The sequence below is a fragment of the Impatiens glandulifera genome, chromosome 2 (assembly GCF_907164915.1).
Source record: "Impatiens glandulifera chromosome 2, dImpGla2.1, whole genome shotgun sequence".
Lineage (NCBI taxonomy): Eukaryota > Viridiplantae > Streptophyta > Magnoliopsida > Ericales > Balsaminaceae > Impatiens > Impatiens glandulifera.
The window spans coordinates 16,819,520-16,838,513 of record NC_061863.1 but is presented as its reverse complement, the minus strand read 5'-3'; the positions used below and the strand labels follow the sequence as shown (position 1 = coordinate 16,838,513).

The 18,994-nt window shown below is 30.4% G+C and overlaps 2 protein-coding genes across 2 annotated transcripts; one reads left to right on the top strand and one right to left on the bottom strand.

Moving 5' to 3' along the window:
• Positions 1–568: 568 nt before the first annotated feature.
• LOC124927075 (bet1-like protein At4g14600) lies at positions 569–3,482 on the bottom strand. The gene is made up of 4 exons (XM_047467420.1): positions 3,292–3,482; positions 2,985–3,108; positions 995–1,051; positions 569–897 (listed from the first exon to the last, which is right to left on the bottom strand). Exons 1-4 carry the CDS (start codon positions 3,348–3,350, stop codon positions 736–738), a joined length of 402 nt encoding a protein of 133 aa, XP_047323376.1. The 5' UTR covers positions 3,351–3,482; the 3' UTR covers positions 569–735.
• Positions 3,483–10,327: 6,845 nt separating this feature from the next.
• LOC124926667 lies at positions 10,328–12,421 on the top strand. Its single transcript, XM_047466944.1, has 2 exons — positions 10,328–10,604; positions 10,698–12,421. The coding sequence occupies exons 1-2, from the start codon at positions 10,502–10,504 to the stop codon at positions 12,287–12,289; spliced, it is 1,695 nt and encodes a 564-aa protein (XP_047322900.1). The 5' UTR covers positions 10,328–10,501; the 3' UTR covers positions 12,290–12,421.
• Positions 12,422–18,994: the final 6,573 nt, after the last annotated feature.

Sequence of the window (18,994 nt, the reverse complement as noted above, 5' to 3'; positions counted from 1 at the left end):
TACCGCATTTTGTGTTTTATTTCCTTAAGCATCAAGAACATCAATTGGGATTAGATATAGCAAGCTATAGTGTGCAGTTTGTACAATTGCTAAATTCTGTCATCCCTTCTTGTGGGGGAACGACAAAGATGGCATAGAATTTTGTTTAATGAAATGGCACTAAAAAGTTTTTCAAAATTTTTTATTAATTTTTTTTTCATAAAAGAGTATTCCTGGAGAACATTAATCCTGAGAACCAGGCTCTAATGGTAATTCGTACTCAGTTCAGGACAAAAGTAATTCTGTACCTTACAGTTTAATTGTAAAGTCACTCAATAAAACACTTTTGGGATGTTTTTCTTAATAAAATGATTTAATTTTTTCACCAAAATACAATAACTCTGATTAAGAGTAGTAATTTTTTTAAATTTGTTAGCCACATGGTCCTCAAATGAAGCATAGTTATCTATGAGTTTTGTGAACATGACTGCACCATTATGATAACTTGGATGAATGTTATGTTACTGTTGCAAATGTTGTTTGAGATGTTACCAATTTGGATTTGAAGAGAAGTTAAGAGTATTAGATGAAATGTTCAAATATTAGGTTCATTCTGACAACAACTGGATTCGGATTCGAGTCAGTGACAACTTATCTCAACAAATTCCTCATAAGACATAATGAATGTGATAGTCTTCATATGCATAAGAGGTAGTATTATAATACACATGAGCAAACACCTGCACAATCGGATCTTTACCTTCTTGAGATTTTCGCCAAGAAGTAAACAACTGTAAAACAAACGAGGGCGAAAAGAACCACATGTATAACATGGCTAGATCCTGACTGAACTATACTCTTGTTTAATCTTCTCATATTGTTCTTCACTCCTGCTTGGGCTTTGATCAATGTCATTTGCTGTGTTATCAACCAATAAATAATAATAATAATAGTCAATTCCAAGAGGGTTTTTAAAAGTTTTATCACATACAGAAATATTTTTTTTAACACATACCAACTGATCGAGAAAGTCATTCTGAGACTTGGCTTCTGATTCTATTTCTTGAGCTACCTGCATAACCATATACAACAATGAAAGGATTATCTACTAGCCTTGTTTAATGTGTTTTATTCTAAATAAACCAAAATATCCTCTATTACTCTATTATCTCATCCATTTCTAACTGTTACAGTATCAGAGCATTTTGGATCAAAAGAAAAGCAAAAAATCATGACAAATGGGACGGATGGCACCAAGGGTGTGAAGAAAAAGGGGTTAAATGAATCTTTTGAAAATATCAAAGATCAGATTCTAATTATGGAACTTCTGCCTTTTGTCCATAAGGTGTTCACGATGCTAATTACATGTTGAGAAAGGTGAACTCCCAACTGGAACATCAATCTGAGATGAATGTTCAAGAACAGTTAAAAGGAAGCCAGAAATCCTTCCATGCCTCTGAAGTCAAACAGAATGTAGGAGAAACGAATGTAATCTGTGAACATTGCGATACAAGGTCATTCAAATGAAGGGTGTTTTAACATCCCGGGTTATCCAGACTAGTTCAAACTTCAAACAGTATAAGGACCATAGTTAGAAGAATTGTGCCCATGTCGTGAGACACTACTTGATTTTGAAGCAACCCTAGATAATACAAAATGTTTACAGAATTCATGACAAAGATGAAAGATACAAAGGGATTTGGAGATAATTCTGGATATAATGCAAGTATGCCTAGAAACTCCAACTTTGCCATAAACGTCTTCTTTTTTCAGCATGAGCTTAAATGATATTGGCTTGCTAGGTAGTGATTCTCTGTGGATTATTGGTTCTGGCACAAGAGACCATAGTTGAAATAATAGGAATAGCATGACCGAACTTAAGAAAATGAAGCCTCTATTTGACCTAACGGAACCAAAAAATAAATTACTGAAACATGGACAATCAAACTCTGAACTAAATTGCATCTCAAAAATGTCTTAATTGTGCAAGGTTTTATGTATAATTAATGTCAATGGCAAGACTTATTCATGATGACAATATTATAGTACTTTTTCAGAAAATATTGTACGTTGGAGGAACTTAAACAGGAGCTGATTTTGGTGGGAAAAGATTTTTTTTTAATCTGCACTTCTTTGTTCCTAAAAGTGAATACTAGGCAGGCTAGTGACTGTTGTTTTTTCAATATTTTTACCATTGACTGTAATAAAGTCCATAAGAGATTGGGACAATAGTCTCATAGAGTAATGAAAGCTATCTTTCCTAATTGCAAAATGAATGTTGATCATTGTGAAGTTTGTCAAATTTGCAGCACTAACTGGTTTTTGTAATCAACTTATTCACATTTTTCATGGAAAAAAAAGGTAACAGCTTGTTGAGCATCGGCCGAGGCTGAATACAGGAGTATGGCAGCAACAGTTTTTGAGTTACAATGGTTGCCGTATCTCTTTAGTGATATGTGTATAAATCTCTTTAGTTGCTTGCTAAAAAAATCTTAATTTACCTTTCAAAAGTTCAATTCATCAATTGCATCTCTTAAGACTAATTTTATGAACTTGCCATATGTTGAAACCCATTATTTGCAGCACAATAGAATCTATTGTACTAAGAATTTAATAAAACTTTAGATGAGACATTTAAGCAGAATTGGAGGTATGAAAGTAACAAATGTATGAAAGTAACAAATGTTGGGCCTATCAACAGAATTACCCTAGTAAACACACCAACTGAGCTATCAATATACATCCCCAATTTCACATGGAAGCTAATCTCGATTAAGCAATTGCCTTGACAGTTTCAGCTAACAATAGGTCAGACAATTATATGGGACAATTGGAGGATTGATGATAGTGAATGGAGATGAAACTCATATATCATCTTAACAAAATAAGAATCACAACCCACATACCCAATTTTAAAGAAAATTGCATGAAATACAGACAGATATACAAGCACAAGCATAATTTTAAAGATCAAGAATGAGAAAAAAAAAAAAAAAAGCTCTTACGTTTCTCAATTGCTTAACGTGTTTTCGTAGGCCAGTAATCTCATCATCCAAGTCCCCGTGCATTGGATCAATCCGCAACTGAATTTCATCGGAACCAACAGCAGGTCTTGTACTAAGCCCATCCCTGTGCATCACAATTTTTTTAACCCTCTAATAAGATCAACAAACGAACAGGCAGAGAAACGCAAGGTAGCAAAAGAGAGAATGATGATAACGGGGCAACAATAAAAATCCTCCTTGTCGTCGGAATTGTGAAAACAAATAAGCAAACAATCTATCTATCTTTCACGGAGAATTATAAGCATACCTCGATCTGAAGGGTGCGGATCCGTAGAAATCCCCACCTCTATACGAACCGGACGCCATCAGCAAATAGATCAGATGAAAGACGATTCCCTACGAGCGGAACCCTAAGGCACAAAACCGTGGGTAGAACCCAAAAGTCTTTATGAGAGAAGAACTGTTCGATGAGGAGGAATTTTGCCGCGGTCACATAAGATTTCTCTCTCTATCTCATCATTTCTCTTTATAATTCACTACCTAAAACTAATTGAAATTATAAAAAAAACAATTATTAGGAAATAGAAATTAATACTTTAATTATATATATATATATATATATATATATTATATTTAAATAAAAAATTAATATTTTAACTATATATATATATATATATATTATATTTAAATATGGAGCTTTAAATATTTGATTTAGGAATACTTTCATAATTGCATTTATAAAAACTTATATATATTTATATATATATAATTTATTTGATTTAATTATTCATAATTTATCTTTTTTTAATTAATTGTTCTAAAATTAATATTTTTTTAAATTATTTTATTTTATTTTCTCTCTTATCATATAATATATATATTAAGTGAGGTAATTTGACAATATATTTAAATAATATATAATTAAAATATTAATTTTTCCTTTTTAATTTATAATATATTTAAATATATAACTAAAATAGTAACTTCTCTTCCCTAATTAATTTTTAAAATTCTTCCTAATTAGAAAAAATAAATTAATATGTTATTTATATATATATATATATATATTATATTTAAATATATTACAATTTTTTTATATAATTAAGAAAGAGAAATTAATATATTATAAATTAATTTTTAAATAAGTTATATATAATATATTTATAAAAGTTATAAAATATATTCCAAGTGCCTATTTTTAGGTTCTTCTAGTTTTCAACCTATTATAACTAAGTTTTAGTGATCCAAATTGTATCAAAATTTTCAGAATAGATATTAACATGTTAATAAATATTTATATAAATATTTTTTTTTCATTTTATTTATTTACATGTTATGGTTATTTTTACATATTTACATTATTAAGGTTCAGAAAATAAAACCTAGGCTAAAAAATGCAATCACACTATAAAATTGAAAAAGCAAAGGAAAAACATTGATTATTATGTAAAGACAAAGACAAAACAAAAGAAAAACAAGAACTTATAAAGGGGTGGTTCTTAATTTCTGAAAGGGTAAAATTTTAAATCTCAAACAACTTTTGTGATCAATTAACTAATTGGTGGTTGATTGGGTAAGTTTTCAAAATTGCCACTTAATGTACAAAGGGAGGATTTTGTTATGGCGACATATGGGAACTTGAGAGTGAAAATCTTGTGTTTCTTGAAGTAGCTAAGGGGGTGTATTTATAGGGAAACCATGAGAAACCTTAAGGCCCATTTATCTAGTCATGGGAAAGGTTTCTCATGACTAAGTCAAAAAATGATTTCATTTTTTTATAAAATAATTTTGAAATATTAAAATGAAAACAAACAGACCATAGGACCGGTGTCCTTAGTCCTAAGTGTGATTTTTATCGGTCAAGAGTTAAAATCCTCGGTTCTGGGTCGGAATCCCTTCGGTCGGGGTGCTAGACCCCCTCGGTCAAGGTGCTAACATCCTAGGTCATGTGTAGATGTCCCTCGGTCGGGTGTGAGAATTCTCGTTCCTAGGTTAGTCTTTAGCTAATTTTGTCGGTCCAAAATGCGAAGATCACTCGGTCATAGGTTAACCTCTAGCTAATTTTCCTCATGGGTGCTGATGTCCTATAGTCTTGAGTTAGCCTTGGCTAATTTTTGTTAGTCCTATGCGTTGATGTCCTTCGGTCCTAGCTAAGCTAGGGCTAAGTTTCTCGGTTCTCAAGAACATCAAAATTGTAGATTTTCATGTTTTCGTTTTAGGTCTAGATCCTTTGATCCAAGGGCATGTGAAGCTTTCAATAGTCCCCTCTTGAATCATTTTGAATACCATCCCGATGTATCATTCGATCGGGGAGGGGTTCCATTCAAACCAAATAGTTTTGGTAAAAAAAAAGAATTTATGCTGTTGGGGCTTTGATGAAGCGTAAGACGTTTGTCAATAAATTTCTTATGCTTCATATCGTTGAATGGAACCAAAACATGAATATTGGTTGTCCTTTTTAACCAATTCAAAAACTAAAATCTTCATTTTTTATGAAAATTTTGGATTTTGATCAAACTTGATCGGAATGGATTGAAATTGATCCAAATAGGTTCCCAACATCATTAGAAACATATTAGGAAGCTTTTTGGGTTGCTAACAAAAAATCCATTTTTAAAATTTTCCAAATTCAAATTTGGGATTTTTTGATTTAAATTGATTGATTAAGTTTTGCTTCAACAGAAATCTTGTAAACGATCTTAGGATCGTTTTACAATAAAAAATCCAACAACTATACAATATATGAAACTGTAAAAACTGAAATATAAAAATTTCAATTTAAACTGAAAGATTGAATTAGAGGGTGATTGGAAGCTTATTAAGAGTTGGAGAACACTTCTTAGCTCTTAGGGGAAGCTTTGTGAATACTTGGATCAAAGCTTTAAGGCTTTACCCGAAAATTCCAAAAATCCAAAAAGCTTGAATCTTTAATGGTGGATATTTTAAAAACTTTGATTGAGGGTTTAAGAGTGGATCTCCTGCCTTCGGTTTATTTAAGGGAGGCTATAGCCTCCCAAGGTCGGTTCATCAACCAAGTGGCTTTCATTAAGTTAAAAGACCATTGATGGTCTTTTGTCTATTCTCCGGCCAATTGTTGATATGCCATGATGACGCCTCCAAATACAAGGGAAATGACACCGGAGTAGGGTGATCATTTCACCTTTTGAACAAAGTCAAAAGGTGGAGAAATGACAAAGTTCCATTTTTGAAAAATCAAAGATGGTTGATGTGTTTATCCGTTCGTCATCGCGAGGAAGACGAAGACGTAGGGCGAAACAACGTTTTTTCGTGCTCCCACGTTCGAGCGTCGAGGGAGGGCCAAAACATCGACGTTGGAGCGTCTGTTTTGTGATCCGCTGCTTCGCGAGCGCATCTTCCTCTATTGCAGCGGGCGACATAGTGCATTTCTGGGCATTGGATGAGGATCCAGCGCCTATCAGAAGGCTGTGGTTCCTATTGCAATGCAACAATTCTTCCGAATTCCGGCCACATAGGATTCTTCTGAATTCCGGCCACATAGGATCACAAACGATTTAAAGCTTAAGAGTTTGTTTGAAATTGATTTTTTCTTTTACCACTTTGTTTTTAATCTTAAAAATATAGAAAATATTTTTATAAATATGACATATATTTTGCCATATTTTTTTTTTTTGGGTTTAATAAATAATTTATTTAGGATAAATGGATAAACATTTATCCTAAATTATCTATTTTAATTCCCCTTTGATTTTTTTTTAAATTAATTTGAGATAAAATAAGTAAAATATTTATCTCAATTCTTTTTTATTATTCTTAATTAATTAGATTTAATTATTACAGTAATTAATTCAATTAATTATTTAACAATGTTTTGGCCTAAATTTTAATTATTTTGATTTTATTTAATTTATACAAAATAATCAAAATAATTATTTTTAAATTTATAAATTGAGTAGATAAAATTTTAGTGTTTACAATATATATTTTTTAATTTTTTAATTTATAAATATATTCTATTTTTATTTTTTAGTTAGCTTTATTATTATAATAATTAAAAAGAATATTTATATATTTCCTTTAATCATTCATTATTATATTTATAGATATAATTTTTTCTATTATTTGAGTTTTTTAATATATATAATAAGTTAGTTTCTATATTTATATTTAAGGAAAAAAGCTCACTTAAACGTATCTACTTGTACAACTAGCCCACTTAAAGTATATACTAATAAAAAGTCATTTAAAATTTAAACGTACGTATTATCAAAAATTGGCTCAATTAGCCTCTTTTATTAACTATGGTTAACTTTTATTTTTAAATTTATATATTTATTAATTAAATATTAATATATTTTCTCTCTCTTCCCTTTTCATTTATTATTTCATTTATTACTAATAAATGAACCCTCTATTTTTATCTTTTATAATTTTTTATTATTTTTATATGAGTATTTATGATTGATTGTTTTAATTTTATTATATATATATATATATGAGAATTCATCATTAATTATTTTAACTCTATAATTCTTCTTCTTTTATATATATTTTTATATTCACATTACTTATTAATTATTTTAAAATTGTTTGATCCAATAATTGAATATAACAATGAAAATTCTTTCAACAATAAAAATCCTTCAACACAAAAATAAATTAATTAAGAATTAAGAATTGAATAATAATAAAAACTCATTCATCAAATACTAAAAGAGTAATAATCAAATATTAGACAAAATAATTCTTTTACTACTAATATAAATCGTGAATAAAAATTAAATAATAAATTATTAATTTCATTTTTATTTATATTAAACTAAATAAGAAAAAACTCTTTTTCATTTTTATTATATTAAATTAAATAAGAAAAAATCCTTCAAAACAATATTACAGTCAAACATAAAATTCATAAATAAATTTTTAATTTTTTTTTAAAAAAAAAAAGAGAATTTAAGAAATATGAGAAATAAAAACTAATAAAAAAAAAGATGAAATGTAAAAGAGAAATTAATATTAAAATAATAAAAAATTTAAGAATAAAATAAATTACTTAGTTTAATTAATGAAAACGAAGGAGAGAGAAAATATATTAATATCTAATTAATAAATATATAAATTTAAAAATAAAAGTTAACCATGTTTATTAAAAGAGGCTAAATGAGCCAATTTTTGATAGTACATATGTTTAAATGACCTTTTATTAGTACATACATCTAAGTGAGCTAGTTGTACAAGTACATACGTCTAAGTGAGCTTTTTTCTTATATTTAATTATGTCTAAAAAGACATCTATACTTATATTGAATAATTTTTTCTCTTATTCAATTTTGTACTGGTTCCAAGTTAGTATCTAAAATATTAATATTTTTCGGAGAAGTAATGTCCAACTCATATCTTTCCAAAATCTTACGGTAAGACCTTTTAAGGTAGTACATCTTAAAGGCTCTAATTATCCCAGCATCACGTGGTTGAAATTTTAAAGTCATATTTGGCAATAGAAAAAACAACTCAATATTTTGTAACCATTGAATATTATTTGAATGGGTTGACAATTATCTACTACTAAGAGATTTTTTTACTATGCATTTGTTCATCCAGTCAACGAACATATTCTTCGAAAAACAACACAGTCATTCATGCTCTTTTGTTGGCACAGTATTTATAATCTAAATTATTCATGTTGATATTCTTAAAACAATGTGGCTTTGCATACTTACCAATGATCCATAGATGAATTTTTGTAGCCATCTTTATTGCAACAAATAACAATTGTAAGTCTTTTTTTGTCCTGTTTCATACCTTCAAGTTGTTTTGTTGCAAGTGAAATTGTTAGCTTGTAACCTATAAAACAAACCACACTAGTAAAAATGGGGGGTTTTACCAAAAGATTTTACCGACAAATATATAAATCTTTCGGTATAAATACCGAAAGGAAGAAATCTGTCGCCAATGAGAACACATACGACAGGTGAATCATTTATGTTAGTATTGTCATGAAATATCGTCAGATATAGTATATATCTGTCGGCTTTGGAACTTTCCAAAAACTAGTTTTTTTTAGAGGGGATATACCGACAGTTTATGTATCTGTCGGCTCCAATACCTTTGCTGACAAATGCCGACAGTTTAAGCACTTATCGGTAAATGTGTATTACCTACAAATTTATGACATTTACCGACATAATAACTTTTGATAAAAGCCCATTTTTACTAGTGCCAGTTTCATCCATATTGAAATCATTTTTTATAGGAAATTGATCAATGTTTTTCCTTATAGACTTCAATTTCTTCTCCATTTCATGTGTCGAATGAGCCACTTTCTCTAAAACGGCGATATAATTTGATACCATGCCTTAACTTGAATTTCTCAAGTCATCCTTGTGAAAGTTTATACCATGAAGAATCTTGTGGATACAAAAGCTTCATCGCCTCAACCGCCTTCTCTATGATTAGCTCTCCTATTATATTCATACGCTCTTGATGTTGGAGAAACCATTTATACACAACTTTCTCCATGTTCGGGTACTTGACTGGTTTGTGACGCTTAAAAGATCCACATTTGTCAAAGTCAGCTAATAAGAACTCTGATGATCACTTTAGAGTGTTTGATATTGTTCATTGACTAACTTTCAAATTTAAAATTATGTCAACTCACTACACAAAATCTTGTTAAGTGCATCCTTGATGATCTCTCTTATACTCGCATAATATTTTTCGTTGTTGATTGATCATGGTTGCTTTTTGAACACTTTTTTAGTTTATGAGTCATAGTGATTAACTTCTAAGTTCTAACCATATTTAATGGTGCTCCGTAGGTATCATGTACCAACTTTTTGGTACCGTAAACTAAATTTTTACTTATTAAAAATAATGAATTTTAAAAAATTTAATTAATTTGTGAATGTAAATTCATAGAATGTGCCTTAAATTTTTTTTTAATTTATTTTAACCTTTAACTAATATACATGGTAACTATCACATTGAATTTAAAATTTTAAAGTTCATACGTAAAATCTTTTTAAATTAATAAATTATTAATTAATTAATCAATATAATAATATCTCGTTAAATTAATAAAATATCACATCCCAATATTATTAATTTATAAATGTTTTAATATATATATATTATATATAATTAAATATAGAAAATATTTGAAGTATTTTTATATATGTAATGTTTAAATTTGATTCTAACAATCATTCAAGCAATGACCTAAACAAAACTCAGGTAACAGTGTATATTCTTTTTGCCACATGTAATTCTAATAGAGGATGAGATTTGAGGAGAGTCTGTCTTCTACATTCTGTTATGTTCTTTCCCTCGTTCTTCTGTCTTCTTCTTTAGATGAGATGGCCCAAACCCAATACTATCATCATGATACCAAATAAACTTCCTCCATTCAATCAAAAGCATAATAATGCTTTTCTTCTTCATCTTTCTTCGATAATGCCAATAGTTGATTCTTCTCCCTCAAACAGACAAATCTTTAGAGAGATCAAAAAAGATCTTCGTGTTTGGACAGACCAACAACAATGTTGGGATGGAAATGTTTCCAATGGAGCAGAATTCCCGATTCCTTACATTCCCGCCATCGGACCTTCTCACTCCCGTCGCCGCTTCCCAAATGGCCTCCAGGTACTCAATTTGTATTATTATTCATTACCCATTTCCAAGATCTAGATTTTTTTCTTAATTTTAGATGATGATGACGATCATCATCTTACCCAGGTCAAGGATTTGCTAATGGAAGAATAAACATAGGAGAGTTAGAAGTTGTTAAAATCACCCAATTTGAGTACATCTGGGATTGTGATTACAAGAATTCAACCGTTGCATTTTATAAACCCGTAGCTATACCAGATGGATTCCGCAACCTTGGTTTCTATTGCGAATCTAGCGATTGTTCTTCGTCAAGAGGATTCGTTCTAGTGGCTAAGGAAGTGGTGTCATCTTCGGACAATATACGTTACTGTCCTGCTCTGTTAAAGCCGCTTGATTATAAGTTAATATGGTGCTCTAATGATGGACATGGAGAAACCTTTAATGGGTCCGGCTGTTTCTGGTTTCCAAACCCACCAGAAGGTTATGAAGCCATGGGTTTCGTGGTCACTACTACCCTTAACAAGCCCGAACTCGATGAAATTTGGTGCGTACGATCCGACCTAACTGATAGATGTGAAACTTACAGACTTTTACTCGATACCATTTCAAGTTTCTCCGATTCATTGTTTCGAGTATGGGAAATTCGACCCTCTAATCGCGGAATGCTCGGTAGAGGCGTTCATTTAGGTACATTTTTCTGTAGTAACTTCGGTGGAAGCATTGGGGAACATGTAAATATAGCTTGTTTGAAAAACTTAAATCCATCACTACAATGCATGCCAAATCTCGACCAGATTCATGCAATGGTTAGCCATTATGGTCCCACGTTCATCTTCCATCCGGATGAGATATATCTCCCATCCTCTGTTTCTTGGTTTTTCATGAACGGTGCACTTCTTTACAAACGAGGAGAATTGGTTGGTGAACCTATTGAAGTTGCGGGTTCTAATTTACCTGCGAATGGAACTAACGATGGTGCGTATTGGATAGATTTGCCTATTGATGATAGACGAGAGCATGTTAAGCGAGGGAATGTAGAAAGTAGTATTGTGTATGTTCATGTTAAGCCGGCTTTAGGTGGAACTTTCACAGATATTGTGTTTTGGATATTTTGTCCATTTAATGGACCTGGAACTCTTAAGCTTTGTAATATTAATATCCCTCTTGGTAAAATCGGGCAGCATGTATGTGATTGGGAACATGTTACTCTTAGGATAAGCAACTTCACGGGCGAGCTTTGGAACATGTATTTGTCGCAACATAGTGGTGGTAAATGGGTGGATGCTTCGAATTTGGAGTTTATAGAAGGAAACAAAGCTATTGTTTACTCGTCAAGAAATGGGCATGCTAGTTTTCACCATCCCGGTTCATACATTCAAGGGTCTAAGAAGCTTGGAGTTGGGATTAGGAACGACGCTGCTTATAGTAATTTCAGAGTGGATTCGAGTGTGCGTTATGAGATAATTTCAGCTGGATACTTGGGGAATGGAGTTGGTTTTGTTAAGGAACCGTGTTGGTTGCTTTTCATGAGAAAATGGGGTCCAAAAGTTAGTTATAGTATAAGAAATAAGTTGGATCAAATTGTGAATCGTTTGCCTGTTGGGATCGGTTGTAGGTTGAAGAATGTGGCTTATAAGTTGCCGGTTGAATTATATGGGGAGGATGGACCTACAGGGCCTAAGGAGAAGAACAATTGGGTCGGGGATGAAAGATCGTAAACAAATGTGGGTGACTAACCAACTAACTATTTTTCAATGTCTTAAATATTGTTTTCTTAATTTTAATCATTTTTAGGCTAGTTTTGTTCTATATTGAATGGGATATGGTCCTAGCATTGAATATAAACATGATTGTTACATCCCTAGTTCGTATTTTAATCAATGCTCTAGAAATGACTAGTTTACTTATTGTGGTTTTGACAATGTATCCATGATCCAAATAAACTTTCCATCATCTATCCAGATGGTCAAAACCACACAACTCAATTGAAAATTTGACTTATTATTAATTAAATATATTAAAAACTTATTTATATAAGTATAATTTATAAGTTATTTTTAAAAATTTAAGTAGTTAGCGAAGACAAGAAATTGATAATTGCTAGTGAATAATGTACTTTAGTTGTTATGGAAGGAGTAAATAAAAACAATGTGTATTCTCTATAAGGTAATTCACAAATATGTTTAGTTATTATTTTCGAGGTCACTCAATATCCATCAATGTTTTGGCATTTGAGGCTTGACCTCAAAGGCTTGCAATAATTGGGTAAGGAAGGAGTTCTTGGTATAAGAACTTTAAATCATGGTAATGCAAGGGAAGTTGGATCCAAAGGCAATTTTTTTTTATTGGATTTTTAGAGCATGTCAAAGGATATAGAGTTTGACTGGAAGAAAGTGGAGATAATGTTATGCTAAATCGAGATGTGAAATTTGACAAAGATGGAGCACACACAATGAAGACACAAAGTAGTGATTCAAGATGAATCACAACTCAATGTGGAAATATGTCATCAAAAAGGCACATTGTCAAGGGAGAATTGTCATGGGACCATTGAATTTTTTTTTCTAATGTTGGGGAGGAGGTTGACCTTGGTGAAGAGGTATCATTGTCCATGGATGATATTAAAAGAATGGTACACAACAAATCTTATCAAAAAAGCATTTACTGATGACAACATGGTCGACAAAGCAATCTTTTGGACCAAATTGCAAAATTGCATTGAGTTGGCGGATGATTAAGGATTGACATGTTGTTAGTTAACACGCAATATGAATGAAAGACCAAGAAGAGGAAAACTAATAGAAGACACTTATAAGTTTAGGTGGAGACATAATGAGAGCAACTCTCAAAAGGACCAATACAAAATTATTGCACTATCTTTCAATGTGAAAAGATGAATAAGACCTTGAGTGAGATTCCTAGCATGAAAAAGGGGCTAAATGGGAGGATCGATCAATTCGAAGACGAATGAGATCATTGAATTGTCATCTAATGCGAGAAGATAAATGAGACATTGAATATGATTCATAGTCATGTAATGGTTGATCAAAAAAGATTTTATACCGCGTATGCAATAATGGTGGATGAATTAGACATCGATTGGTTCTCCATCGAGTAACTCCTTTGAAATCTGCGTAAATTTCTCAAAAGTTGGTTCGTGGGAGATCATGCTTTATTTTATGCAAAATCAATGACTCATGTAATGAAATTAATATCATTGATAGGGATGATGAGATTCATTAACTCTCCACTAAGGATGTTAGTTCTCGGATTCACATTGTTAGCAAGTTACTCGGTATGTGTAAGAAGGAAGAAATTGGGGCATGCCAATAAAGTAGAGCTACATGGTTGAGAGTCAGAGATAAAAACACCAAGTTTTTCCATGTGCTCTCTAACGCACAAGAAAGAAATAATGTGATTAATTTGATCTCGATCGAGGGAAAAGTTTATGATAGTGAACATGAAATCTCTACGAGTATTATCAAATTTTATAAGGGTTTGTTTAATGAGTTATTTAAGGTCAGACCTAAATTGAATAATATAATTTTTTATTCAATTAGTACAAAAAAAATGTTGGAGGCTCGTTTTATGTTGGAGGAGGTTCAGGTTGAGGAGGCCGTTGATGAGGCCATTAAGGAGTGATGAAGTGATAAAGTGTTGGGATACGACGTGTTACTTTGTCTTTTTTTTAAGAAGGCGCGCCCTTTCCTTATGAATGGAATTATGGAAGTAATTGATATTTTTTTTTTATCGATTTTCATCATTTGATAAGAGTTGAAACTCTACTTTGATATGTCTCATTCGTAAAGTTCTATGAAGTATTGATATGAAGAACTATATGCATATCCGTCTCGTTTCGTCTTTTTATAAGATTATCGCAAAAAATTTGGCCAACAGGTTACGAAGGGTGTTAGAGACGGTCATATCTAGTAATCAATTGACGTTCATTAAATTTCGTCAAATCTATGATGCCGTATTAATAGACAATGAGTGTATTGACTCAACTAATTCAAGAGGTGAAAATGTGTTTTTGTCAAGTTAGACATCGAAAAAGCTTATGATCATGTCAATTGAGAATTTTTGTTTGATGTAATGGACAAAATTGAAATGTGTACAAAATATTAGTTGGATTAGATTTTGTCTCTCGACGGTTAAGTTTTCTGTCATTGTTAATGAGAGTTCTCAGGAATTTTCTAAGAGCTCTAGAGTGATCAGAAAGGGTGATCCACTCTCTCCTTTTTTGTTTGTCATTGTTATGGAAGTTCTATAAAAATGATAGTTTTCATAGAAAACTCGGAACTCATCCGTGGAGAGAGTTGTGGGTCAAGAAGATATCCTTTTGTCATATCATATTTTCTTTTCGTTGATGACACACTCTACATGGTTCATTCTACCTATATTAATTTTAAACACTTTCGAGATGTTTTATGCTTATTCGGTGCATGTTACAGTTTTCGAGTTAATCTTAATAAGTCAGACATCTTTTTCTTAAATTCTTTTTCGAATAGAAGAAGGATGAGGTTGACAAATGTGTTGGGGTTCAAAGTTTATGGTCTTCCGTCAACATATATTCGTATGCCATTTGTGCTAAATTACGATCTAAAGTCTCTTAGGACCCGATTATCACTAAAATGGAATGTAAACTGTCTATATGGAAAAGTAAACTCATCTCGAAAGGGGGTCGGCTAATTCTCATTAAGAATGTGATGTTATATATGCCAACATATATAGTGTCATTATTCACTATCCCCAAGAGTGTGGCGGTGAAAATGGATAGAATAATGTGTAAACTTCTATGAGAATCTTCAACTCATCGTTTTATCATCAAGTTAGTTGGGATAAAGTTAAATGTTTTAAAGATCAAGAATGTCTGAATATTCGAGATCTTTTCTTTTAATAAGGCTTTTCTATTAAAATGGTGTAGTAGATTTACAACGGAATCGAATAGTCTTTGTGCATCGATAGTGATCATGATTGGTTTTACTGGTTCTCACCAAAATGTCTAATTATCCAGCGGGATGTAGCATTTAGAGGAGAATTTATTCTATGTGGAAAAGTTTTCATGAGCATTCTATATTCATTGTGAGGGATGGTTATTCGATTAGTTTTTGGGACGACATTTGGTATAGTGTCAAAATTTTATCTACATCGTATCATAAGTTTGCTTCCATTGTTATATGTAGAAATAACACAATTAAGGACATGTTTGATCCTCAGTCTATTAGTTTCGTAAGCTAGATTATATATAGAAGGAGATTAAACCTTATGGAGACTTCGTCCCATAATAGAGTTTTACTTTTGGTATGATACAAACAAGTGTTCCCGTCTGAACAAGACGTTATGCATTGGCAGAATATGAATAATTTACATGTGTGACATTGTTACAAGTTATTCGCTAAGAAGATTTCATATATTTTTTGTTGGAAAACACTATGGGAGTCAAAGATTTCATCAAAGATTTCGTTCTTTGGATAGAACGTTATTCACGATGAAATTCTTACGGATGACATGTGCATGAAAAAAGATTGTATTATTGTTAGTCGTATGTGTCACGAAAATGTTAAATCGACAACTCACTTACTTTTACATTGTCGATGAGTGACTAGTATTTGGAGTCTTTTGTGGAATATTACTGTGATTCATTGGGTATACCCGAGTCTTTAGGTAGTTGCTGGAAAGTTTGTATTAATGCGCCTGATATGATATGCCTACATATTTGGGTTACCATCCCAATAATTTTTTGATAGATTATCTAGTTGGAGAGAAATTGTCGAATTTTTAATAATCGTAGTCGTCTGATGCGTATCATTCATAATGTCATTATTATGACACTTTCTGAGATTCATTCAGAAAAGCTAGTGTAGCCTGTCGGGGAGTTAATCATTTTTTCTCTAGAATTTACGAGTTTAATAACTTAGTGAGAATTTGCTACAAGTTATTCGTTAAGATGATTACATATATATTTTTTGTTGGGAACTACTATGGGAGTCAAAGATTTAATCCAAAATTTTTTTCTTTGGATAAAACGTTATTCATGGTAAAATTCTTACGGATCACATGTGCATGAAAAAAAGATTATATTATTGCTAGTCGTATGTGTTACGAAAATGTTGAATCGACAACTCACTTACTTTTGCATTGTCGAGGGGTTACTAATATTTAAAGTCTTTTGTGGAGTATTACTTTGATTTATTGGTGATGTCCGAGTCTTTAGGTAATTGCTGAGAAGTTTGTATTGATGCGCCAGATATGACATGCCTACATATAGAGGCGGAGCCAGGATTTGAAAACTACCCGGGTTAAATTGTTTTCAAAAATTCTATCCGGGCTATTATCAAGCAAACAATCAAAATAAAGCAAGTTTACTGTAGCTATTACACTTTAGTGACGAGAAATAATCAATAACGACGTTATTTTACCGTCGTTATTGCTAATGCATAAAAAAAGTCTGGGGCTGTAACCCAGGTAAGGTTGAACGTGGCTCCGCTCCTGCCTACATATTTGAGTTACCATCCCAATTATTTTTGATAGATTATCTGGTTGGAGAGAAATTATCAAATTTTCAATAATCGTAGTCGTTTGATGCGTATTATTCATAATGTCATTATTATGACACTTTCTGAGATTCGTCCAGAAAAGTTAGTGGAGTCTGTCGGGGAGTTAATTATTTTTTCTCGAAAATTTACGAGTTCGATAACTTATTGAGTACTGTTCTTTCTTAAGTTTTATAATTTTTCTTTTTATATTATGTTATTTTTTTTCGTTGTATTTAAACAATTTTTTTTTATTATAAATAACCTTTTTTTTTTTAAAATTATTTTTTGTTAATAGTTATTAAATATTTATTTTGTTTTTAAATTTTTTAAATAAACAAAGTAAAAACTAAGTTGTTTCACTATGTACAAAATATTAAAGGTTAGAGATTTTTAAAACGATTAATCGTTGATAGTGTAATCATCCATATGAGATAATTCGTTATTCGTTATTGTTAGGCTTCTTGCATAGTTCTCAACCTCTATGGGTCCTAAAATTATCAATATATATAGGATTATTAATGATTTAATTAATAAATATATGTTATGAATTAATTAGTATTTTTTCTCAATTATTTTAATATATATTGTGAAAGTTTCTCAATTATTTTAATATATATTGTGAAAGTTTTGTATATACAGTAGGTATTATAAATATATATTTTATTTATGTTAAAATGTTAAATTGTATATTATTTTTTTTAATATATCTAAGTATTTCATATAATAAATTTAGTTGTTCCTTGAATGTCTCCGAGAGAATTTTTTTTCTACCTTAGGAATCCTTGGGCATATCTCATGGAACAATAAATCTCTTCCCGGTTGTAGGAGCATGCGAACTTGGTCAATATGTTTTGGTCGCCTTTCTCAGCCCAGAGATAATGTAATTTTTTCGAATTAATTCAAAAAATCTTGTTAAAATCTAGAAAATCTAGAATCTCAAAATAAAATATTAGAGGAGGTTAAGACTAAGTATTCTAATTTAGGTAAAATTTTAAACTATAAAATTGTTTATATATTATTTTGATTTTACTATAATATTTTATAAAAAATATGAAAAAAAGAATTTATATTTATAAATTAAATAAGTTATTATTTATTTAAATAAATTAATTAGTGTAACTAATTTTGTATTTTTTTATAATCTCATTTATTTATTTATTATTTAATTAATTTTATAATTATATATATATATATTTAAATAGTAAATTTATAAAAAAAAATCTTAATTATATTTATAAATAATAATAATATATAACTAATATTCTTTTTTAAATAACTTTTATCATTTTAAATAAATTTAATTTTAGAAAAGTTTACAATTAGCATATGAACTTGGTCAGGCCTATTTTAAAATTTTAGATATGGGCATCGAGTGGGTTAAACACAACCTACGGTCTGAGTGTGTATTATACTCCAAACGCGCCTTTTCTAAAAAAGAATTAAAATTTAATTTTTAAAATAAAATATAAAATTAAATTATATCATATTTTATTAATAAATTAATAGACAATAATTAATATTAAAGTCAAACCATAAATTAACTATTTTCTTATCACATGAAAGAGAATATTTGTTTAGGGAAATATTTCTCAAATATAAGAAGTATCAACTTAAAAATTTTAGAATTTTTGAAGAGTTTAAATGAAGGCTATATTAGAAGAGAAAATTGCTGAAAATATGATAAAAAAAAATGAATATCTAATTTGAGTAGTTGGGCTTTGTGCTTAAAAGAAATATTACTTCAACTTTATTTAAAATATTATAATAATATATGAGTCCTTCCTATATATACATAACAAAATAAAATTTGCACAACTAATTTGAAATCATCAAGGCCCGTATACTGAGCTAATTCCACACATTAGGGCTTTTCTAATGATTATATAG

Excerpts from the sequence above, each read along its gene's own strand:
- LOC124927075 (XM_047467420.1), bottom strand. The coding sequence starts at position 3,350 with ATGGCGTCCGGTTCGTATAGAGGTGGGGATTTCTACGGATCCGCACCC. Across the intron at positions 3,109-3,291 it reads TCCGCACCCTTCAGATCGAG|GGATGGGCTTAGTACAAGAC; the intron begins GTATGCTTATAA and ends TGTGATGCACAG. Across the intron at positions 898-994 it reads ATGACTTTCTCGATCAGTTG|CAAATGACATTGATCAAAGC; the intron begins GTATGTGTTAAA and ends TTGATAACACAG.
- LOC124926667 (XM_047466944.1), top strand. The coding sequence starts at position 10,502 with ATGTTGGGATGGAAATGTTTCCAATGGAGCAGAATTCCCGATTCCTTA. Across the intron at positions 10,605-10,697 it reads GCTTCCCAAATGGCCTCCAG|GTCAAGGATTTGCTAATGGA; the intron begins GTACTCAATTTG and ends CATCTTACCCAG.